General features: G+C 42.5%; 1 protein-coding gene across 9 annotated transcripts in view; it reads left to right on the forward strand.

Moving 5' to 3' along the window:
• Positions 1 to 24,579, forward strand: part of ANO10 (anoctamin 10) — a 221,950-nt gene that overhangs the window by 158,139 nt on the left and 39,232 nt on the right. For all 9 annotated transcript variants that reach the window (XR_012500051.1, XM_074345110.1, XM_074345111.1 and 6 more), the window contains one exon: positions 18,063 to 18,179. Coding sequence is in view for 8 of the 9 variants with exons in the window: in XM_074345110.1 (XP_074201211.1) it covers positions 18,063 to 18,179 (117 nt within the window). In the remaining variant the exon portion in view is untranslated. Of the gene's footprint in view, positions 1 to 18,062; positions 18,180 to 24,579 lie in introns of those variants that run through there.

Genomic DNA, 24,579 nt, shown 5'->3' on the forward strand with positions numbered 1-24,579 from the left:
AAAATTAAGAGGAGTTGCTTTCTCTTTTCATTTCTAAGCGGATACCGTTTGATTTTTAGGAGGCTCCATTGAAGGACCCTAATGTTCTCTGCTGTAATTCTTTCTTCAAAAAAATAATTAGGGTGGGAGGGTATAGCTCAAGTGGTAGAGCACATGCTTAGCATGTATGAGGTCCTGGGTTCAACCCCCAGTACCTCCATTAAAAATAAATATATAAACCTAATTACCTCCCCCTGCTGCGAAAATAAAAAATAAAATAGCTGATTAGCTAAATTGCTGTTACTAAGGTCTAGAGTCCCAAATTGAGTTAAAGATGGCCAGAAAGCCCAATTTGACAAAATAGTAGCATAGTAACTTCAGAAATGAGTGTTTCTGTAGGGCAGTTTGAGATGGCAATGCAAGAAAATCCTGAGCTCACCTCCTCCTACGGACACATCAAGTCTTCAGCTCATGTGGAACAATTCCCTCTGAAAAAGACCTGAAAATAGCTGAATAGCTTCTTCACATCAAACCAGAAGAGGGCCACGTCAGGATGGGTAGGAAAGGCAGAGACACAGTCTCGCCAAAAACCCCACCCCTGGTGCTGCAACCCACAGTCAAGAGGGATCTCACACACTTTAGATGCCAGTCGCAGGCCCAGGTTATCACCTGCGCTTGACTGACTGACCAGCTATAGAGTGGAGGTTCCAAAGACCCCCTCTTTGGACTTTGGATGACAGATGCAAGTACAGCTTGTTAACTGGCCCTCGGACTGACGTGCTATAAATTGGAGGTTCCCACGACCCCCTCCACCAGTTTGATTAATCTGCTAAACAGCTCACAGAACTCAGGAAAAGCTTGCTCGCATTTACTGGTTTATTATAAAAGGCTATGCTAAAGGTTGCAGATGAACGTCAAGGTGGAAGAGATGTGTAGGGAAAGATATGTGGGAAAGGGCGTGGAGCTTCCATGCCCTCCCCAGGTAAGCCCCTCTCCCAGCATCTCCATGTGTTCACCAACCTGGAACCTCTCCAAACTGTACTTTTGGGATTTATGAAGGCATCATCATGTTGGCATGATTGATCCTTAACTCTGTTTCAGCTCTTCTCCCCTCTCAAGAGAATGGGAGGTAGGGCTAAAAATTCCAATCCTATAATATTAGTTTGGTCTTTCTAGTGACCAGCCCGCATCCAGGAGCCATGTAGGAGCCCACCCAGAGTTACTTCATTAGAACAAAACACACTCCTGTGACTCAGGAAATTACACGGGCTTCAGGAGCCCTGTGCCAGAAACCGGGAGCATAAACCAATACATATTTTGTATTATCTCACGCACCCTGAATAGCCAAAGCAATCTTGAGAAAGAAGAACAAAGCTGGAGGCATTACACTTCTTGATTTTAAGCTACATTACAAGGTTGTAGGAATCAAACAATATGGTATTGGCATAAAAACAGACATGTCAGCGGAACAGAATAGACAGCCTAGAAGTAAACTCAAATATATATGGTTAATTAATTTACAACAAAGGAGGCAAGAATATACAAAATGGGCAAAAGTCAGTCTCTTCAATAAATGATGTTGGGAAAACTAGACAACTACATGCAAAAGAATGAAGCCAGATGACTGCCTTACACCATACCCCCCAAATTAACCCAAAATGGAGTAAAGACTTGAATCAAAGACCTGAAGACCGTAACAGAGAGTGGCTTCCTCCTAGAAGAAAACACAGGTTGTAAACTTCTTGACATCAGTCTTGGCAATGAATTTTTGGATCTGACAAAAGCAAAGGCAACAAAAACAGAAATAAACAAATTGGACTACTTGAAACTAAAATGTTTCTGCACAGCGAAGGAAACCATCAACAAAATGAAAAGGCACCGTACAGAATGGGAGAAAATATTTGCAAATCATACATCCAATAAGAGGTTAATATCCAAAATATATAAGAACTCATACAGCTCAATAGCAAAAAAAACAAATAATCTAGTTTAAAAATGTGCAGAAGATCATTTTTTCAAAAGACATACAGATGGCCAACAGGCACGTGAAAAGGTGCTCAACATTACTAATCATCAGGGAAATTCAAATCAAAACCACCGTGAGATGTCACCTCACACCTGTTAGATTGGCTGTCATCAAATAGACAACAAGTAATAAGTTTTGGTGAGGGAGGGTATGGAGAAAGGGGAACACTTGTACACTCTTGGTGGGAATGTAAATTGATGCAGCCACTGTGGAAAACAATTTGTAGTTTCCTCAAAAATGTTTAAAAAGAACTACCATATGATCCAGCAATTACACTTCTGTGTATCTATCCAAAGAAAACTAAAACACTAATTCAAAAAGAATATGCACCCCAGTGTTCATTGAAGCACTATTTACAACAGCCAAGACGTGGAAACAACTTAAGTGTCCATCAGTAGATGAATGGATGAAGATGTGATGTGTACACTCCCCGACACCACACACACACGGAATACTCTCAGCCGTAGAGAGGAATGGAATCTTGTCATTTGTGACAACATGGATGGACCTCGACGGCATTGTGCTAAGTGAAATAAGTCAGAGAAAGAGAACTACCGTATGTGGAATCTAACAAACTAACAAAACAAAAACCAAGCTCGTAGATACAGAGAACAGATTGGTGATTGCCGGAGAGGAGGGGGCTGGTGGGCAAAATGTTGAAGGGGGTGAGAAGGCACAAACTTCCAGTTATAAAATAAGTGAGTCATGGAGAGGTCAAGTACAGCGTGGTGACAATAGCTAGTAATACTGTACTGCATAAGAGTTCTCTTCAAAGTTCTCAGAACAAGAAAAAAATGTCATTACCATGCGTGGTGATGATGGTAACCAGACTTACTGTGGTGATCCTTTTGCAGTGTATACAAGTAGCCAGTCATTTGTGGTACATCTGGAACCAATACAATGCTATATGTCAGTTATACCTCAGTAAAAGAATTAGCATTTCTGTATGTTGACTACCCACCACGTATTGGGTGTGACAGGGGCTGTGTCACACAGGGAGGGCGAGGCCCCCGCGACTCACTGGTGTGCACGGCGTCCTGCAGGAGGGGTCCGCACAGGGGTCTCCCTGACTCCCAAGCGTGTGCTCCCCTGTCGTCCCCGCACGTTCACAGGGCGCCACCTGGAGTGCAGCGTGGGGAGAGACAGCTCTGTGTGGAGTGAAGACTCTAGAACTTCACTGTCAGCCCTGACACGCCGTCCCTGAATGTCCATTTCTTGCCCTTGAAGTGACTGACTTTAATTTAAAGGCTCTGTCAGCTTCTTTCAGCTCTAAAGTCTCTATGCCAGGCATCACTGTCCCCCAGGTGGTCCTGACATGGAAACTTTAGCTTCTGTTTCCCCCTGTACGTGCCCAGTTAAGCTTCATAATGACTGGAGTGTGGTAGGAATAAAGGAAGACGACGTCCTGGGGGAGGAGGAAGGAGCATGAACCTTCCAGGGACCCCGGAGATGCGGTAGCACCAGCAGCCCCTCGACAGGGCACGTTTCACTGGCCACGTCCAGACAGGGCCTTGGCAAATTCAGGCTGGTCCAGAACAGGCAGGCAGACTCAATGGAACGGGATAGAACTTTTGTCCAGTGGTGTCAGAGAAGCACCAGGTACCTTTACCTCGTAGTTGGGACTTAAGGAAGTGTGATTAAATATGACTAGTTTTCAACTCATTTAGTTCTGCACTGAACAAATTGTGTTCCCGTGGCCACAGCATCTAAATTAGAAGAGGAAAAAAACACTAGAAAGAAAAGAAAAGATTTAGAGGGAAGAAGACAAAGTCTGTGAATGAAGAACTGTCTTTGGAGTCACAGCCTCATGTCACATACGTGCCTTAAGCCACTGCCACTGCCATGAAGGGGAAGAACTCTCCTCCCCTCTTGTAACTGTGGCTTGAGATCCCCACTGCCATCGGGCCTTGGAGACGTTTTTTTCAACTTCAGAGATTCTTCCAGTGTCCACTGTACCTGTGTATCTCTGAATATAAACAGAGGGGCAGGGAGGCCAGGAAGTAAGGGACATTGGAGTTGGTTGGGACTGCAGTCCTGCAGGACTTCCCCACCTGGAGTCTCCTGAGCCCCGCCCTCCTGGCCTGGTGGGGTCAGGTGAGGGCTCAGGGCTCAGGGCTCCTGGCTCAGCTCTGTCTCCAACAAGCCAGACATCAGGCAGGTGACTCCAGGAGGCTACTTTTGTGCCCTTTCACTGTGGTAGACCCACCAGCCTTACGGTCCCCGGAGCGCATCACACTGGCCTCTGTGGCTCATGACTTGAAGGGCACAAATGTGTGTTTCTCCAGCGTGATTTGAATTCTCACTTGATGGTGCAGTTCAAGTAAATGAAGTAAGGACATAGTGAAGCAAAAGCATATAGTCTCAGGGCATCACTTTGCTTCTAGGCCTTAGAGAACATTTCTGGGCACACAGTTACTAAGTGTTGCCTGGTTTTTTTGACTTGTCAAGGGATCAGAATAATCATTGAAAAACAAAACAAACTCCAAATAAAGCATAACCCTCCTAGAGGTTGCACTTACTTTCACAGTCATCAAAGCTGGCCTAGAGACTGCTGTGTGCATGAAATGTGCCCCTGACTGGGGTGAGGACAAGCCGTACCAGCTCTGTGTTGGACAGTGGCACCCGCTGCGGTATCGGGAACGCAGAGATTTTACAGCTAAGAGAAGCTGACGGAGCCTTGTACTTCAGGTCAGACCCTTCAAGGGCCACGAGCTTTAATGCTGGGCGAGATGTGTCCTCTGGTGACACAGGGACTGCCAAAGCCTTGAAAGCCAGCTTTCTCACCCCAGTGACAGATGACAACCTCGTGACTCAGTGTTCTTCACCTGTGAAGAGCCTCTTCTGTTCACAAGTCCCTACGGTGGAGATTGTATTTTTAAAGGGCAGAGCTGATGAAGCATTCGGCTTGATGTACTTGTAACCCTTTAAATTGCTTCCTTCTATTCATTTAGTCTACTTGGCATTTTTCCCAAACCACTGTTTCGTTAAGTGATGAAATAGAGGAAGAAAAGGTAAAACACTTTTCATGTTTTTATAGTAACCAATTACCCTTACCTCTCTGATTGTTTTAATTGATTCTCCTAACGTTTTTTCCTATTGCTTTTTACCACTGCACACATCATTTATTTATTTATTTATTTATTTATTTATTTATTTATTTATGGCTGTATTTTTTTTTATTGAAGTATGGTTAGTTACAGTGTGTCAATTTCTGGTGTACAGCATAATGTCCCAGTCATGCATATACATGCATATATTCATTTTCATATTCTTTTTCATTGAATGTTATTACAAGATATTGAATATAGTTCCCTGTGCTATACAGAAGAAATTTGTATTTTTTATCTGTTTTTATATCTAGTGGCTAACATTTGCAAATCTCAGACTCCCAATTTTACATCTTCCCACCTCTTTCCCCTGCTAACCATAAGATTGTTTACTATGCCTACAATTCTGTTTCTGTTTTGTAGCTGAGTTCATTAGTGTCCTATTTTTTTCTTTTTTTAGATTCTGCATATGAGTGATATCATATGGTATTTTTCTTCCTGGCTAACTTCACTTAGAATGACAATCTCCAGGTCTATCCATGTTGCTGCAAATAGCATTATTTTTTACGGCTGAGTAGTATTCCATTGTGTACATATACCATATCTTCTTTATCCAGTCATCTGTCGTTGGACATTTAGGTGTTTCCATGTCTTGGTTATTGTATATAGTGCTGCTGTGAATATTTGGGTACATGTATCTTTTCAAATTAGAGTTCCCTCCAGATATAAGCCCAGGAGTAGGATTGCTGGATCATATGGTAAGTCTATTTTTAGTTTTTTGGGGGGGAACCTCAGTACTGTTTCCTATAGTGGCTGCAACAGGCTACATTCCCACCAGCAGTGTAGGAGGGCTCCCTTTTCTGCACACCCTCTCCAGCATTTATTGTTTGTGAACTTTTGAATGATGGCCATTCTGACTGGTGTGAGGTGTTTCCTCATTGTAGTTTTGATTTGCATTTCTCTGATAACTAGTGATACTGAGCATTTTTTCATGTGCCTATTGGCCATTTGTATGCATTCTTTGGAGAATTGGTTGTTTAGGTCTTCTGCCCATTTTTGGATGGAGTTGTTTGTTTTTTCTTACTGAGTTGTATGAGCTGTTTATATATTCTGGAAATTAAACCTTCGTCAGTTGCATCATTTGCAGATATTTTCTCCCATTCCGTAGGTTGTCGTTTTGTTTCGCTTATGGTTTCCTTTGCTGTGCAAAAGCTTATAAATTTAATTAGGTCTCATTTGTTTACTTTTGCTTTTATTTCTATTGCTTGGGTAGACTGCCCTAGGAGAACATTGCTAAGATTATGTCAGAGAATGTTTTGTCTGTGCTCTGTTCTAGGAGGTTTACACCCTGCACATAGATTTCAACTGTCCATTAACCTTTTAAGCCCAACTCCTCATTCACTTAAAATTCACTGATCTTGAGAAATAGGCCAAATGAACAGACCAGAGGCCCAGGCTCTCTGTGATGGTGGTGACTCCCTGTTGCGCCCTGTGTGTGGGTCCTCCATGCACCAGGCGCAGACCCCGGTGGGGAGGGCATGTGCTGGTGTCACGAATGCTGCCCTCCACGACTGCATCACTCAGGGTCTGGCAGTGACCCACTGGCATTAGGGTCTGAAGGCTCCACGAGAAGCCGTCTTGAAACTATTGAGACAAAGGCAAATTTCGTGAAGCTTTCTCATCTTTGAATGAATATTCATATGAATTAATTGGTTAAATAATTAAAGTCTTCAGTCTTTCTGCACATGCTGTACCCAAGGGCAGCACACATCAGCCTGAGGACCAAAGCCTCCCGCTGTCTGTTAATGAAGTGGCGAGGAGACGCAGCCGTGCCTGTTTCTTTGTGTACTGACCATGGTTGTTAGTCACGCCGCAGGGAATGGATGGCAGAGTTGACTAGTTGTGCCAGAGACATGTGGCAGCAAAACCTAAAATATGGCCCTCTAAGAAATTTGCTGATCCCACTCTAGACGAAGAGAATCTGTCTTTTGGTTTCTGTAGAGGAGTAGTGCATGCATATGGGGGGGGGGCAGAGTCACAAAGTCCAAACAGTGTAATAAAGTGAAAAGCAGAAGTCTCCCCCTGCACCGTGCTTTTTCTCACTGCCCAGAGGCGATCCCTGCTAATGATTTCTGGTTTGGGTTCCCCTCTGTAGTCATCATTGTAACTTTAAGAGATGTGCTTCCTTTTCTTGATCTGTCAGCTTAGACAACACCTGTTGCTCTGAAAGAATTATTGAGCCCACTTATGTGACTTCCCACTTTATCCTCTCAATTTTTATTGTAATATTATTTTGTAAATTGTTATAGAACTTGCCTTAGAACTTTCAGAAATTGACTTAATGCATGTGTTTCTGGATTTGTCAACTTTGTCTCTTAATTTTGTCCTCTCCTTGAAGATGAGGCTGTTAACATAATTCATCTTCCCTTGGCTTCTCCTACCCTCTACATCTTCCCGTGTTTGCTGGCTCCTTTGTTTTTCTACCACAAATTATAATTACAATTGGCAATGATTTGTCTCCCAGCTGATTGTAAGAGCAGAAGAATGAACATTTATAATATTATGAATATTATATACTGTTTAACCAAAGAGTGTTACTAAACCTGAAGAGAAGGAAGTATAATCCTAGGATTAACACTTAGCTTCTTAAAAGAGAATCTTCTAAGCATTCAAATCCAAAGGGTCATCCTTTCTCTTAGCCTCTTACAGGATGCTACTGTTTCTCATTTCCCATGTCATCCTGTTAGATTCCGTTTTCATGTTCCTGGACTAACTCCTCAGGTTGTCTTGTTTTTCATATAGCAACACGGGCAGTAAACTTTGAGCTCCGACGTTGTCCTCTGGGGTTAGCTCTGTTGTCTTGGTCATTGTGTTGGTGGTCCTCTGCTGTGTGGCACTCTGTGGTGGTTGGGTTGGTGAGAACGGGAGCTGCCGTGGCTTCCCTCTGCCTGTGTGGGTGTGCAGGTCTGCTCCCTAGAAGGCGTCCCCAGTGATAGGATGTTCTACAGGAGGAGGGTCCCTGGAAGCTTCAGGAGCAGGGAGCAGACTGGGGGATTTGACAGGCCTCACTCTGAGTCGGAAGAACTTGAGTGTCTGTCGTCCTGAACAGCAGTAACCCTCCCTCCTTGTTTGGCTTTTCTTGTTGTGGGGGAGGGGTTGTTGCAGTTTTTGGCCTGTGAGTCTTTTATTTTAATTGTGGAAAAAGTACATAATGTACAGTTTACCATCTTAACCATTTTGAAGTGTAAAGTATAGTAGTGTTAACAGTATGCACATTGTGCAACAGATTTTCATCTTGCAAAACTGAAACTCTCTACCCTCTTTTTAAATGAAATGTAATTTCTCTTTATCTGCTTGATAAAATTCTCAAATGAAGGCATCTGGTTCTGGGCTTTTTTTTTTTTTTTTTTAATTACTGTTTCAGTCTCCTTGCTAGTTATGTATCTGTTCAGATTTTATTCATGATTCAGTCTTTGTTGGTTGTATGTTTCTAGGAGTTTATTCATTTTTTTTCTAGGTTATCCAATTTATTGGCATATAATTGTTCATGCTAGTCTCTTATAATTCTTTTTATTTCTGGCATCGGTTATATGTCCTCTTTCATTTCTGATTTTTGTTATTTGAGCCCGCCCTTTTTTTGTTAATCAAGCTAAGAGTTTGTTGAGCTTCTCAAAAAACCAACTCTTAGGTTCACTGATCTTTTTCTATTGCTTTTTATTTTCTGATTTATTTTTCTCTAATCATTATTATCTTTTCTGCTACCTTTGGGTAGCATTTGTTCTTCTTTTTCTAGTTTCTTGAAATATAAGGTTGGGTTGTTGAATTGACATATTTCTTTTTTAATGTAGGTATTTACTACTATAAATGACCTTCTTAGTTCTGCTTTTGCTGAATCCCATAAATGTTGATATTTTCATTTATCTCAAAATATTTTCTAATTTCCCTGTGATTTCTTCTTTGGCCCATTGATTATTCAAGAATGTGCTGTTTAATTTTCACATTTGTTAATTTTTTGGTTTTCCTTCTGCTGTTGATCTCTAGTTTAATTCCATTGTTGTCTAAAAAGATAATTGATATTGTTTCAATCTTCTTAAATTTGTTAAGATTTTTTTTTGGCTTGACAGGTGATCTATCCTAGAGAATATCCCATGTGTGCTGTAGAAGAGCGTGTGTTCTGCTGCTGTTGGGTGCAGCGTTCTGTGTGTGTCTGATAGGCCCAGTTGGTCTGCAGTGCTGTTCAGGTCCTTTATTTCCTTATTGATCTTCTGTCTGGTTACTCTATCCATTATTGAGAGTGAGGTATTTAAGGCTCCTACTATTATTCATTATTGTCTATTTTTTTCCTTCAGTCCTGTCAATTTTTGCTTCATATATGTGGTACTCTGATGGTAGGGGTATATATGTATAACTAGTATATCTTCCTGATGAATTGACCCTTTATCATTATGTAATGTCCTTCTTTGTTTCTTATCTCAGTCTTTTACCTGATATAAGTAGGACCACTTCTGCTCTTTTTTTTTTTTTTTTGGTTACCATTTGCATGGAATATCTTTTTCTATCCTTTCATTTTTATCCTGCATGTGTCCTTACATCTAAAGTGAGTCTCTTATAGATGGCATGTAGTTGGATCTTGTTTTTTTTTTTTTTTTTTATTCATTCAACCTCTTTATGTCTTTTGATTGGGGAATATAATCTATTTATGTTTAAAGTAATAATACTGATAGTAACAAAATTATTACTGCCATTTTATTCATTTCTGTAGGTCTTACAGTTATTTTGTCCTTTTCCTCTCTGGGTGTCTTTTGTGCTTTGTTGATTTTTTGTAGTGACTTGCTTTGATTCCTTTCTCATTTTTCTTTTGTGTATCTTCTATGGGCATTTCTTTGTGGTTACCATGGAGAGTATATAAAGCATCTTATAATAATCTATTTTAAACTGATGAAAACTACAGTCACATGCAAAATATCTATTTTTTTATATCCCCCCATTTGTGTTATTGCTGTCACAAATTATGGCTTTTTATATTTTGTGTTCATTCACATAGCTTTATAGTCATAATTATTTTTATGTGCTTATCCTTTAAATCTTATATCAGAATTAAAAGTAATGTACAGACCACCATAGTTGTATTCTGTATTTGTCCATATATTTACCTTCACCAAAGAGCTTTATATTTTTATATGCTCTTGTGTTGCTGTCTAGTATTCTTTCATTTCAACTTAATGGACTCCCTTTAGCATTTCTGGTAAGGCAGGTAATGGTGATAAATTCCCTTAGCTTTTGTTTATCTTGAAAGGTCTTTATTTTTCTTTTATTTTTGAAGGAAGTTTTGCCAGATATAGTATTCCTGGTTGACAGGTTTTTATTTTCCACCCTTTGAGTATATCATCTTACTCCCTTCTGGCCTGTATTTTTTCTGCTAAGAACTCTGATAATCTTATGGGACCTCCCTTGTACATGATGTGACAAGTCTTGCTGCTTTCAAGATTCTCTTTGTCCTTTGACAGTTTGATTATAGTTATCTTGGTTTGGGCTTCTTTGGGTTCATCCTACTTGGAGTCTTTTGAGTTTCTTGAATTGAGATGTCCACTTCATTCTTCAGGTTTGGGAAGTTTTCAACCATTATTTCTTCGAATAAGCTCTCTGCCTCTTTCTCTTTCTTCTCTTTCTTAGATTCCCATAATGCATATATTGATGTGCTTGATAGTGTCCCTTAAATACCTTAAGCTTTCTTCATCTTTCTTGATTCTTTTTTCTTTTTGCTCTTCTGACTTAATACTTTCAAATGGCCTGTCTTAGATTTCATGGATTTTCTTTTCCCCTGCTTGAACAAGTTTGATGTTGAACCCATCCAGTGAATGTCTCAATTCTGTTACTGCATTCTTCAGCTCCAGAATTTCTGTTTGGTTCCTTTTTTATAGTTTCTATGTCTTTGTTGAGATTTTCATTTTGCTCATGTGTCATTTTTCTGATTTCAGTTAGTTGTCTGTGTTCTCTTGTAGTTCACTGAGCTTCTTTAGGATGATTGTTTTGCATTCTTTGCCATATAATTCATAGATCTCTGTTTCTTTATGGTCATTTTTTTGAGATTTATTGTTTTCCTTTGATTATACCGTATTTCCCTCTTTGTTCATGTTCCTTGTTATTTTTTGCTGAGATTTGAAAAAGCAGCCGCCTCTTCTGGTCTTTATAGACTAGCTTTCTACAGGCAAAGACCTCCCCCAGTCAACCCAACTAGAGATTCTGGGAATGTCTCAAACCTTTCCTGGGGATGTGTTTTTTCTGGACTTGTGCATGTAGTTTCCCAGTTAAGGAGGTCAGCTGGTTTCTTTTTTAGGAGTTTGTATTCTCTTGCTCCCTCTGGTGTCTGTCTTCAGTACCGCGGGTTCTCTGGTACTTCAACAAGCCTCCCATCTCTCCTTTGTTCTCATTGGCCCCCCAGGCATCCAAAGTATGTAGAATCCTCTCCAGTGCTCTGAGTATATTGAGACAGAAACCAGTTCCTAGGGAAATCCTTGAAAAGTTTGAACATTGGATGTACGTTCCACTCTTCTCTCTCCCCCTTGGAGGAGAAACCACAAGCTGGGTGTTTTCTCCTAATTGTGTTGAGTGTGCCAGCTTGGAGAAAAGTTATCAGAGGAGAAATCCAGCAGCTTTTCTTACTCATTTTAATGCAGCTGTTCTTGGCTTTGGGCTTGCCCAGAATCCTGTACTTCTTAGCTGTTTTCTGGAGTTCTCACAAAGGCTTTTTGGACTGTATATTGTTGTTAAATCAGTGTCTCTGTCAGGGAACAAGGTTTGGGGCTTCCTGTCCTGCCATGTTGCTAATATCACCCTGGCCTCCACGTGTTCAGTAGGAGTCTGGCATGACATTGTGCTCAGCTTCCCTCTTGGCCCCAGCAACCCCACACAAAGAACCCTTCCAGAAGACCACATGCTTTCTTTAAAGGGTAGGTCTTTGGCTCTAGTGCAAGAGTAGAACTTGCAGTCACTATGTTACAAGGTGGCATGAGAAAGTGTTCCTACAGCCCCATCTTTTCTAAAGGCAGTTCTTCCACGCATTCACTTTGGTGCTGACTCCCTGCCCTACTCCTGTCTTTTGTGGGGTTGAATCTGATGTTGGCCTCCCTTGGAGGCTCCTTGGGAGGACCTGCCTTTGTCTCAGGAGATGTGAGCTGCACTTTCCACTCCATAAGTCCTATATTCAGAAGTTTTGGCAAATTCTCTTGTTTTCCAGTCTCATTCTTTTTAGACTGTATCATTCTGTCATTTCAGGGGACCGTGGGGAGGTAGTTGATGTGCATGCTTGAACTACTACCTTAAAATGAAAATCCCTGAGGTTTGTTTTTCCTTAAGTGCTTAATTCTATAATTTTTTAAATCTCAGCTTCATTAATCAATTTTTATTGGCATTTGACTTTTAATTTGTCTGATAATCAGCAGAGGATGCATTTTTTGAAGGAGTCTCTTTTATTCACTGGGCTCTGAATGGAAAAAGGTAATGCAGCCAACATACCACTGTAGAAGTCGAATTAGCTTTTCAGGATTCCAAGAATTCAACTCTCATTTGCATTTTCTGTTTCAAAAGAGACAGGGTTGTGGACACATTGCACAAACACAGCTGCTACTGTCAATCATATCATGAATTTTCTAGTTTTTGTAAAATAAAACAGTTCCACTCACTCTCTGTGCACCTGGCATGAGACTCCCAAGTGTCTGACAGCCCTGCCGTGACCACAGGTGAGCAACACAGTGATGGCAGAGTAGGCAATACTTTACCGCTGGCACCAGAAAACAGTAGCTTCTGCGTGCTTATTTTCTCTGGTCCTGTTCTTTTTCTCTTTTCCAACTGAGACACCCTATAATCATTATTTGAAGCATATCGTTATGGGTAGCCAACTTCTTTGTATTTATTAGTTTCAAAATTCTGCCCATCTCCCACCCCACCCCTCCCTGTTTCTTTCCTCCTTTACACTGTTTAGGATATAATTTTGTGAGTTTCACTTTAAAAGAAGATTGTTGGTGAAGAATCACAATCCTGGCCCACAAGATGTCTTCTCTTTTCATATACTGGCTATGAAAAGCCAGTCCAACTATTCATTTCAAGTGTGTTTTTCTTTAAATCCAAGCAGATTTGTATTTTACCATAGGTTTTCTTTTATTTATGAAAACAAGTAAAAATAGCTAAAATGCCTTTTGCATTTTTTTTTCTCAGTTCAGTTAGCAGAGAGTGGTTCCCAGCCTGGAAACAGATTTTCTGTATGGAAAGTATAAACAAGATTTTTTAAACTGATCTTTTGAAATCGTTCTATAAATGTCATTTAGGTTTCTAGGGTAGACTACAAAAGCTTACTTAACACATCACGATGCTGAACTTGAATTCTGGATCCTGGGTACAAGAACCCAGTAAGAAGGAAGGGGAGTGTGTGTCTGATTTATCCCTTCCTGAGTATTCAGCGTTGGTTCCTCTCTGCTTCTCTTTACCCATCTTCCTTGAGGCTGGTACCCTGTGTTGAAGCTGCAGTGGTGTCTTCCTCACCCCTCTCCCAAGTACTCAAGGTTATTGGGGGTGGAGGGAGTACAGAGAGTGATTGCCAGCACCAGCTAATTAACTTAATTAACTTAATTCTGTGAATGGTGATCATCCTTAACCCTCTGAGGTATATTTTCACTTTTTAAAGATGATGTGCCTTAAGCCAGATGAACCTATAATTGGTGGAATTTCTGAGAGTGTAGCAAAGTCAGTGGGGGGAACCGGTATGACAGAAGATTTTGAGAGATAAGGTGGGAGAAGGCCACTGTCTGAGCAGTCTGGCCCTGCATCCATGCGCTGTGTGTATTTGCAGCGTGGGTGAATCCAAAGTGATTGCTTCCCCCAGTTTCCTGGACTTTCGATTAAAAGGCAGACTCTCTGAGCTGCAACTTGTCTGGTCGGGATTGTTTACTGGGCACGTGGGCAGCGGTGACCAGGTGGGTGAAGAGCCTGGCAGGGCACAGGGAATTCTTTGTTAAGTGTGGAGTGGGATCCCTGTGCTCTTTTGCATATAAGTGTTCTTTCCCAAGTAAATGCATGTCTGTTAAAGACTGAAGATAACGAGATTGCCGAGTGCTGCCATCCAAACAAAATTTCATTGTGAAGATGTTGATGTGTTTTCTCCTAGTCAAGTTAATAAAGTTGGCGTTTTCGTTGTTTTTTGACACTTTTTTCTTTTTTTTGCTGAGGTTTATGATTATCTGTTTTGAGGAAAGGCTATTTATTGATGATTTATGATTAGATCTCTGAAGGAAAAGTGAGAACACTGTGTAATTCTCACATGTCTTTCCTCATGTGAAGCATTGAATTGCATATTCTGAGCAATAAATTTCTTCTAGAATTCTTCTCTTAAGCCTCAAATTAGTGCCCTTACATGCTTTTGTTCCTGGTGGCCAGCCCTCCCTCCTCGACAGGGACAGTGTCAGACCACCTGTTAATGGCCAAGCCCTTGCCTGGCCCGGCGCCCTGCGTCTGGGCCTTGGAACTTCTTCCAGGATCTTCACCTTTGATTCTTTTCTCACTTCCTCCCTGGAAGCATTTCATCATATTTAGGATTTGACCTTTAGAGAACAAACCCCTGGCCAGCCCAGGTCTCCTCCAGCCTCACCTCTCCTTGGCAAGCGGGAGAACCCTGCCGTCAGCCCTTCCCTCCTGCAGCCTGGCTGGCCGGTCTGTTCTCAGCATCCCCCCACCCACAGTCCTGCTTCTGTGGCCCCTCAGCTGAACCCTCCCACCAGGGCCACCAGAAGCCCTCCTGGTGGTTACACCCAAATGTTTCTCCTCAGGCTTCAAGTACTTGGCCTTCAGCACGCACCTCGCCTGGCTCCCTTCTCTCCCCTTGGCTCTGTAATTCTGAGCCTCCTGGGTTTCCACCCAGCCAGCCTGCTCTCCTCAAGCCTGCCTCTGGCTCCGCCCCTCTGCTAGTCACGCCCGTTTTGGTCCCCGCAACCCCCCCCCAGTTCCATCCTCTGCCATCATCTTGGCTCACCTCATATTTTCTCTCTCGCCTGTTCCCGCGGCTTTATTTGCCGCTCACACGTGGACATCAGTGACTCCCAGATCTCAGCCTCCAGCCCTCCCGTGAACTTGAGACCCCTCTGTCACACTGTGTGACCAAGTCTCTGCTTAGACAATCCATAGACACCGAAAAAACCCAGCCCACACAGGCCCCTGCTCCCATCCAGCTGGCTCCTCATCCTGTGCGAATCCTTCAGTGTGTGCGTCACAGCCTCCTATCCAGTCTTCTGCCAATGAGCCCTCAGGTCATTCCTGGGGCTTCACCCCGCTGCTCTTCCCCGGCTCAGGTCACGCAGCCGACCTGCCTGCTGACTCGTCCACCCTCCCTGCCACAGATGGAGAGATCCGATTGAGTCATTCCCATGTCCGTGCCTTCAGCACCTCCTCACTCCTCAGCCTGGTTACCCGGCTCCTTCGTCACTGGCTCCTAGTTGCTTCTGTGGCCCCCTCTCTTGACCCTCCCCACCCCCTTGAACAGTTGTCCCCTCTCTGAAACACCTCCTCCCCTTCCCCTGCCTAGCTAACTCCTCATCCATCACGTCTCTGCTCAAACTTAACTTCCGTCAGCAAGCCGTCTCTCACCTGTGGAAAGTTTGGGGTACTTGGGATATCTGCCGGCCTGAGCACTCCTGGCCCTTGGATGTAGCCTGGCAGGAACACTTAGGTGTGGTGTCGTGATGGCCACCTCATCTCCCCACCTAGACCGTGAGCCAGGACGCTAGGCATTAATAGAGTGGATGGACACAGTGCTGCTTTCCCGCTGGCTCTCCATGGTGCTGCGAGTCAGCTAAAGAGTGCTGGGCTCTGTGGTTTGTGGGGGGCCTTCAAAGCACATGACCTTAGAGTTGTTCAGTAGGAAATGACAAACTTGAAACAAGTAGGTCTACTAGGAACCTATTTTGCAAATATAGTTCAAAAGAAAATGATTTCTCTCCATCTGAGCTTTTGAATGCATTTATTATAGAATGTTTTTAGGAGAATAAACTATGGGGAGCTACTCAAAAGCTTACTGATACATAAGTGTTTTTACCATGTTAAAATGACTTCCTGTTTTAACTAATTGTCTAGTAGATACCAACTTTTTCAATTCAGCAGAGTTTTATGAATATGTCGTGTGGAAACTATGAGCACCAAGGCCGTGGCAGCCTTGCCCAGTCACCCAGGAGCCAGCCGGGTTCCCAGAGAAGGGTCAACACATCTTACAGGACCCTGTGCACAAGGGAAGACCTCGGCTGGGCCTTCTTTCTCAGGAATTCCCACCGAGACCCCAGAGAAGAGAAAATGGGGACAGATTAGTTAGGAGAGGTGGAAGGGGGTCAGTGACTGGGTCATGGTGGGGGTCCGGAAACTTGAGGTCTCACGGTTTCTGAAAACTACAGATTTCTTTTCATCTACTAATTTGTTTATTTCTTGTCTAACATTTCCTCTGAAGAAGTTAAATCTTGTATAAAATTACATCTCAGTACTCCATTGGAATGAAATATTGATGCAGGATAGCTTTTTCTGAATTACTCATTTATTCTTTCTAGATAATATTCAAGTTCCTGTTAATTCAATTCACTTAGTTCAGAATTGCAATATATAATGTCATGATCCATGCTGCTTTGTCCTCTTGTTTTCATACTATTGACACCTAGTCAGTGTCTTCCAGTTCCTTCTTCAAACACAGCAGTCACATTGCAGTGAAGACTGCCAGTTCCTGGTCCACTCCAGACCTCTCGTTAGCATCAGGCTGTGCCCGGCCTGCCCTGGGGTTCTGCTGATTTTCAGGTCTTTGTATTGAATTACTGCTTGTTCTGGCATGATGCTAATTTCCTTCATTACTTCATGCTTCTCCCAGGAGATACCCACATGTCATTTATCCTTCCTCATCCTTCCTCCTCCTCTTGAAAATATCACACCAAGGAATTCACTTATTTTTTTTCCAGCTGTTTTCTTTTTCTGTCAATAATTCAGTGTAACATTTCTTAGAGGCTATTCCATCTCCTTCACTGATTTTCACCATGCCTTTCCATGATTTCCTACCTTTAAATTTTATTTTACAGCTTTTAATACTTAGTAATTCATGCTGCCATCAAAGAGGCAACTTTATTCCTATGATCATTCAGATTTCTATGGGTATTGATCCTGGTTACAATTAGAAAAGCATCAAGAGTTGAAGCTGTGCATCTGAGGAGCAGGCTTCCCAGTGGAAGCAACCCTTGTTGGTTTATTTCTGTTCATGCAGAGGAAGAAGCATAATCATAAACCTCGTATTACTGTGTTATAGAGAACCTCTGTGTGATGTTGGCGTAGAAGCGGAATAAAATAGCCGGGGTCTGAGTTTCCCATGTGACAGTGGCTGCACTTTATGTGTTATAAAGGATACACTCTACATTTCTGTATACTTTTCCATCCCACAGTATCTGGAATCTGCAGCGTGAGGTAGTATGTTACAGTCAGTCATTTCATCAGTATTTATTAATTATCATTTCATGAAAGAAACTGCACCAGGCACTACTGGGGATACAGAAGATTCAAGGCACCTGCTGTTTAAGGCACATGTACGTTTCATGTAACTCAGCCTCACACACAGCACAAGGGAGGATGCTTTTGGGCAAAGGGAGAATTGACTCTGTAAGTGTTACATGCTGAAATACATTGACGATTAAGACACAGGTAGAAAAAAACATTTTGTGAAAGCCTTTTCAGAATAAACTTTATTTTTCATTGAGAGTAGCATTTTAGGGGAATATCTGATTTTAAAAGAATGAAGTGAAGCAAATCAGTAATTATTGAATGGGCCACATTGGAGTGGATTAGCTCTAACTCATGGACCTGGATGATCTGTGACACATCACAGGCCAGTCATTAGAAGTGACCCAAGATTGAGTAGGATCACAGGGTGCCTAGGTGCTGGCTGGTTTCCTTGCCTGCTGGTCTGACAAGCCCCATCAACGTGCACTCTTTCTTGTTTTCAGCATGCACTCCTGGCTTTTAAGTTCATCCTTGCATTTGCCATACCTGATAAGCCGCGACACATCCAGATGAAACTGGCCAGATTGGAATTTGAATCTCTGGAAGCACTCAAGCAGCAGGTAAGGGCAACTGCCTTGAAACTTCTATATCATAGGGGAAAAAAAAAGAATATTCAAAAGATAAATTGGACAAACTGGGGAAATAATGGCAATGTATAAAAAATGCTTAGTACTTTAGCTCAAAAATATGTTTTATAAATCCATGAAAAAAGAATCCAGTAATCAAGCATATGAAAGGATGACATATGAAGCAATATTCAGCCTCACTCAAAATTAATGTAAATTCAAGCAACAGTGAAATACCATCTTACATCCATTCTGTTGGCAAATGTTGGTGGATAACCTGTCCTGAATGGGTGTGGGGAAATTGGACACTTTTATACAATCTTGGCAGAAGTCTAAATTGTTTCTACCTTTCTAGAATGCATAAGTCTAAACTATCCTCCAACTCAAAATGACTCTTGCTAAGGAAATGGTTACATCTGCAGCATGTACCAAAATATAGTCATCGAAACATTTTTATCAGCAAAAACCTGGAGATAACTAAATACATTAGTAGGAGTCTGGTTAAATACATTGTGGTATAATACGGTTTCGTGTGATAAAATTCTAGGGACCTATTGTTTAAAAAAAAAAGACGCGTGTGTGTCACTATTTTGTTAAGTGGAAAAAGCAAGATACAGAACAATATGATACCTTTGGGTCAAATTTTAAAGAAAAAGAGGAGGGAAGGGAAGATAAATGGATGAATACTGATCTGGGCATTTGTTTGTCTTGGAAGGACCCCCTGCCCCCTACCCTATCCTGAGTTGCCTTTGAGGAGAGGAATTAAGATTTCTTATTTCACCTCCATTTGGGATTTTCTGACCATGCAGGTGTATTACGTTTTCAAGGTCAACAGGAATTCTTTGGGAGCGGGATCATTTGCCATTTGTTTTCTGTATACTTTTCTGTGTTTAAAACATTAATGTAAGTCAATAAGGAATATTCCACCTTAATGTTGGTAGTTTGAATAATTCCTTAAATTCCCTAATGCCATTTGCAGCAGACACATATGGTAAGTATCTCCTTCTTACATTCACATGCTTCTTTTTTTTTTCTTTTTTTAGAACAAAGATTTAAACATCAGGTGAAATTTTTAGAGTAAAATTTCTTTTTGCATAATCTGTATGGTGCACATGAGATTTGAAGCCATGAATCAAGTGTGGAAACCAAGTTGTAGTATCAGGCAAAGTGGGATTTGTTGTCATTTCCTCAGTAAACCTTGGGTAAGGTCAGGGTGAGACCAAGACCAGAGGACAGGTCTGCAGCCTCCTCAGTTAGCACCCCATTCAATATTTTAAGGAATTTGCTCAGCTCTCTCTTAGAGGAGAGGCTGAGACCACCTGGGTGAGGGGCAGAGAAGTAGGATGAACCGGGAGGTTCCAAATGGCGACTTTTCTTAGATTTGCAAGAAACACGTGGGCACAGACAGTCATGGGGCCGCTATGGTGTTCAGACACTCAACTTACACGTGTCCTCTTTCCGGCATGTATCCTCCCAAGGGTGCCGAGGGAAGTGGGCACTTTGCAGAAGGAGGGCACACCCCCCACCATTTTGAATGCTACTGCGTGCCTCATCCCCAATTAAACCCCACCCCGGGTGACAGAGAACCTTTCAAAGTGGAGGTGCCAGGGCTCAGCCGTGTTCGATTAAAGCACCCCAATTACCCCTCCTCCCCTTAAGAGCTACATTTCCAAAATATATCTAGAAATTTACAGTCAATAACTGTTAATAAAAACATTTACTCTGTTTATATAGTTTTATCATTTATGTATCCATAATAATTGTAATGATCAATCAGTCCTGAAGAATTTTTAAATACTTGTAGTGGGGTTTCTAGTCACAGGAACTTTTAAAGGCTTTTTAAGTTTCAATTTGGGGCATAAAATTATTGCAGCAAAGTATAAGCAAATGATTGGTAAAGACTTCCAAGCAAAAAAAAAAATTAGGATCAGCTTCTTTGGGAGAAGTGGAAATAAAATATTATTTCAAAGAGGGGAAAAAAGGACAAACAAAATTTTTCCAGTTAATTAAGAGCATGTTTGTGTATTTTTGAATGAGTGATGGTGGGTATCATATCAGTACAGTGTTTAGCGTCTCTTGGATATCTTTAAAAGAGTGTCCTTATAGTTTATTTTTAAGTGTGTTTACAGTATACTAGGAAATACGTTTTGCCACTATTTAATTTATGATGAAAATTTTAGATGTCAACTTAAAATTGTGAGGGAGAGAGGGTCCTTAGTATCCAAAATTTTTAGGGGTTATGTAAGCAAAAAAAAAAAATTTAATTGTACAGCATTGTCTCTGGAAGAGTTTTGGTAAATCAGTTTCTCCACTGATTACATTTCTGGAAGTGAGGTTTTATTGCCTGGGGCAGGCAGCTCCCTGGCTGGCCATGTGCACACTCCAGGTCAAGGTGAGATCTTGCTTCGGGTTAAGTAAAGCTTTCCTCTCTCTCAGAATTTCACGCTGCCATGCATTTGTCTAAAAAGCAAAGGGTCTTTCTTGATGTTGGATGTGATTGCCATGTCTCGTGTTACTAAATATGTTTACCTAAAAGTCCCACTTCAGAGCTGTCGCATTTGCTTTTGAGGGACTCGTGGATGTTAGTGTTTCCTGTGGACAAGACTAAATAAGCTCCCAGTAGTCTCAGCTCCTGGATCCTCATGTCTTCAGATACGCCCTACCAGACAGTACAGCAGAGTTCAGAGTCAGAGGCGGTTTTGTTGACACTGATCCTTTATTGAGAAATGAAACATTAACCGAATTCTATTTTATATTATTTAAAAAGAAAAAAAAATCGAAGTGGCTTTAAGTTTCTCTGGGGTGTCTTCTGCTGAGGACATAGATGTGGTTCTGATTAATACCACCTGCTAAGAAAATGTGATTATTTGGTGCTAATGTTGTTGTTAAGGGTCTGGAGAGACAGAGATGTCCAGTAGGTTTTGACTCAATATAACTGCCCCCAAAGAGAATGTTCCTAGTTTGCACTAAAGGTGGCAAATTCATGCACATGCAGCTCCAGCGTCTCGGATCCGTCAAGTAGGCGGGTGGCCATGATGAGTACCTGTGACTTCCCAGGGCCAGAAAAGTGTTCCTCCCTCCACCTGATGCCACTGCCTGCGAAAGGTCTAAACAGTCCTGGGTATGGAAGGTCACCCATTTTGCGCTTTTTAAAAACTCACATTCACTGGCATGAATTTGAAAATCACTGACATTCAGTTTACTTGTTCAACTAGTGCCATTTCGAGGATATAGAATTTTTTCTTTCTTTTTTTTCCCACTCTGACATTTAACTATCTGCTGTTTATTTATTTTACTTTTTAGTTTATTTTTATTTTTTGTGGGGGAGGAAGGTAATTTGGTTAATTTATTTATTTTATTTACTTTTGGAGGAGGTACTGGAGGTTGAACCCAGGACCCCATGCATGCTAAGCATGCGCTCTACCACTTGAGCTGTCCCATCCCCCCAACTATCTCCTTTTTAAACAAGTGGAGCCGCGCATGACTGAGCTTTTCCCATGTGCCAGAGGCAGAGAGAGCTTCTGCCTTGTCTTCTGGTCAGTTGGTGAGCCCCGATCAAAAATGGACGTACTGAAAACATACTGAGGAAAAAAAAATCTCGTTAATGCCTAGCCTGTCCCCAGATCTTTTACTGTTAAGTGACCAGAAATTGACAACAAACTTGTCAGTAGAAATTATTACTCATACTATGGTAGTATGTTTAACTTATATTTGAATTGCTACTTTTCAACTCAGTCCCCATTTTATGGACAAAACATGATGGAGAAATTTAAGTCAGTGGGCAATTCTTAAATTGGGCTGTGCGTCTTAAAAGTAGAAGTTTGCAAAAATGCATGTGGCTAGGCTCCACACCAGGAAGATGCTGAGCCCCTAAATCTCAGGTGGGGCCCAGATACCTACACTTAAAAACCCTGGCTGTTGCCCCATGCCTCTGCCCCGAGGCCCCCAGCCCCCAGCAAAGCTGGGTCCCAAGCAGGGATTAGCTGAACACTGAGAACCAGCAAGTTGTGGGCTGTCTTCTGCCACCGGGAATGAGTCCGGTAGCATCTTTGCACCTCCGTTTTTTGTTTTAAAAAATGAAAGGTTGGACTGCAGAGTCTGTGGGAAGGCCCGGAAATGTGCACTGTTTAGCCAGCACTCCAGTGATTCTAACACGGGAGCAGTGGACCCCTTAGGGGATGTGCTCAGGGGGTTCCGGTGACGCCTCCAGCTTCTGGTGAGGGGCAGTGGTGAGCGTGGGAAGGAACAGGGAAAGAAAAGGTACCCAGAGCAGTTCTTTTTCGGTGTCAGATAAGGAACTGTGGCGTTTCTAAATATATAAGCAAATGAGATGTACCTGAAGGTGAGAGGCGAACTGGGGAAAATAAAGTTGTTTGCTTTGCAAAGGGCATTTTCAAATGATTAAACTTCAGTTGCTGAGACCTTTCCGAAGAATTCCAGACAGTAAATATCATCCTAGCTGATGCCCTTTTATTTCTTTTCAAATTGATGTATTCAGCTCTGAGTCACTTTAGGATCCAGTTAAAAATAGAAAGGAGCCCTATCCAGGTACCATTTGCTCGCTGGATGGCCTTGTGTACAAGGACACAGCATCCTCAGAACGGTCGCCTCTCGGGAGCCGGGCGCCCGCAGAGCCAGGGAGCCCATCCAAATGGAGCCTTTGAGAAAGAGAACAGCCTTGGAAATCAGTCAAAAGAGCAGATGAGACTTTAAGAAGACACCACAACGCTAATTATGGCCCCCAAGGGCTTCAAATCAAATAAGAGGCCCTTGACCGGCAGGCCAGCTGGGTCAGCCTGCATTAAGTGATGCCGATTTTCTAGGGTTAAGTATATTTAATCCATTTCCAACATTTCCCAAGAGCCTCTGAACTTTTCTTTCTATGAATCTGTGCTCTGAGTTACGGTGTGTATATATATACATGCCTTTTTAATGGAAAGTTAAGTTTCGCAGCATCGAGTGAGGGTACTGAAGTGTTTGTTGACTGTGTGATCTGTGTTGACCTGCCGACATCTGGTTCTGAATGAAATGTTGAGTGCGGAGGAAGAATTGGCTTCCGAGAAGGCCAGTGGCAGGAAGTGCCAGAGCCTCGGTCCTTGGGGAGGGGCTTGTTCATGTCCCAGGGCTGCAGGTCATCCCCGGTCCAGTAAGCTCGAGGTCAAGGTAAACTGAAGTCTCCAGTGTGTCAAGAGTTCGAGCGGCCCTCTGAGCTGGCTTTCCCCTTCCTCTTGTGTCAGGAGTCTGTCTCACAGTCCTGTGCAGCCTCAGGGCAAGTGGCTTGACCCTCCTGTTTCACAGTCTGCCCAAACTGTGCCCAGTGAGGCAGGCCAAGCGAGGCTGCAGGGACACAGTGTAGGACATGCAGCGTGAAGCGGGGTGGTGGGAGGCCAGGGGAGAGATGAGTCTGGTGATGGAGGAGAACCATCTCATGCTTGGCTGACCTGCATCACTGGGCAGAAGGGCAGGGAATTATGGGGTAAAACAGTACCATCAAACCAGATTGGCTGACAAGTCAGAACTCCACCTTTGCAGCAGCCCTACCTGTTTTCATGACCCGAATGCAACCAGGCAGTGAACAGGTGGCGTGCACTGGGAGGGCACGTGAGCCAGGCACCCTTCTCAGACTTCTGTGTGTGCCTAAGAAGGTTCTCAGGTGGGGGCTGTTAGCCATTTGCACTTGATTTTTCACACAATAGATTTCTCTCCAAGTCATAAATGATGGCTTTCTTCAGAGTGATTACTGCTCTAACAGATTTTGGCTCCTAGGCACCTTTGTGGTCCCCTTTGCTGTCACTGCCCCTCTTACTTTGGGGTCTAGCAGGATTGCAATGCTCATGGATTCCCAAGCACCCCTGCTGTTTCATAACCCTGACCACCCGTGCCCCTCCCCTCCGCTGTCAGCTGCTCAGACCCTCCTTCCTCCAGAGAGCCTCGTCTGCTGTGTGACAGAGGGCCATGGTGCCCATTCCTGTGTCTCTGCCTCTCTACCCTTGGCCATGTGATGCTTCCTTACCCTGAGCGCCCTCACCCAGCACAGGGTCCAACGCCCAGTGGACTCTGACTAAATCTCCACTTAATCAGACTGAGTCTGTTGACTCATACATAGTTCAGAAGCTAATATATTAAGTAAATGACAGATGATGTCCTCGGACCAAAAAAAAAAAAAAAGAAGAATCTTAAAATAGGTACTCTGGCAAAAATGGAAACAGTTAGGTCATATGTCTTTCTGGGATCACTAGGGAAGGGAATACATTCTGAGGAATTACATGTGAGCACTTTAGAAGGACTCCACACCTATCCTTGATAAAGTGCAAATCCTTTTTTATCCCCCCCAAAAAGACTGATTGTGATTGATATCAGTAAAAAGTGTGGCTCCCAAAAGGCCATAAAATAA

This window comes from Camelus bactrianus, chromosome 17 (genome assembly GCF_048773025.1).
Source record: "Camelus bactrianus isolate YW-2024 breed Bactrian camel chromosome 17, ASM4877302v1, whole genome shotgun sequence".
NCBI lineage: Eukaryota > Metazoa > Chordata > Mammalia > Artiodactyla > Camelidae > Camelus > Camelus bactrianus.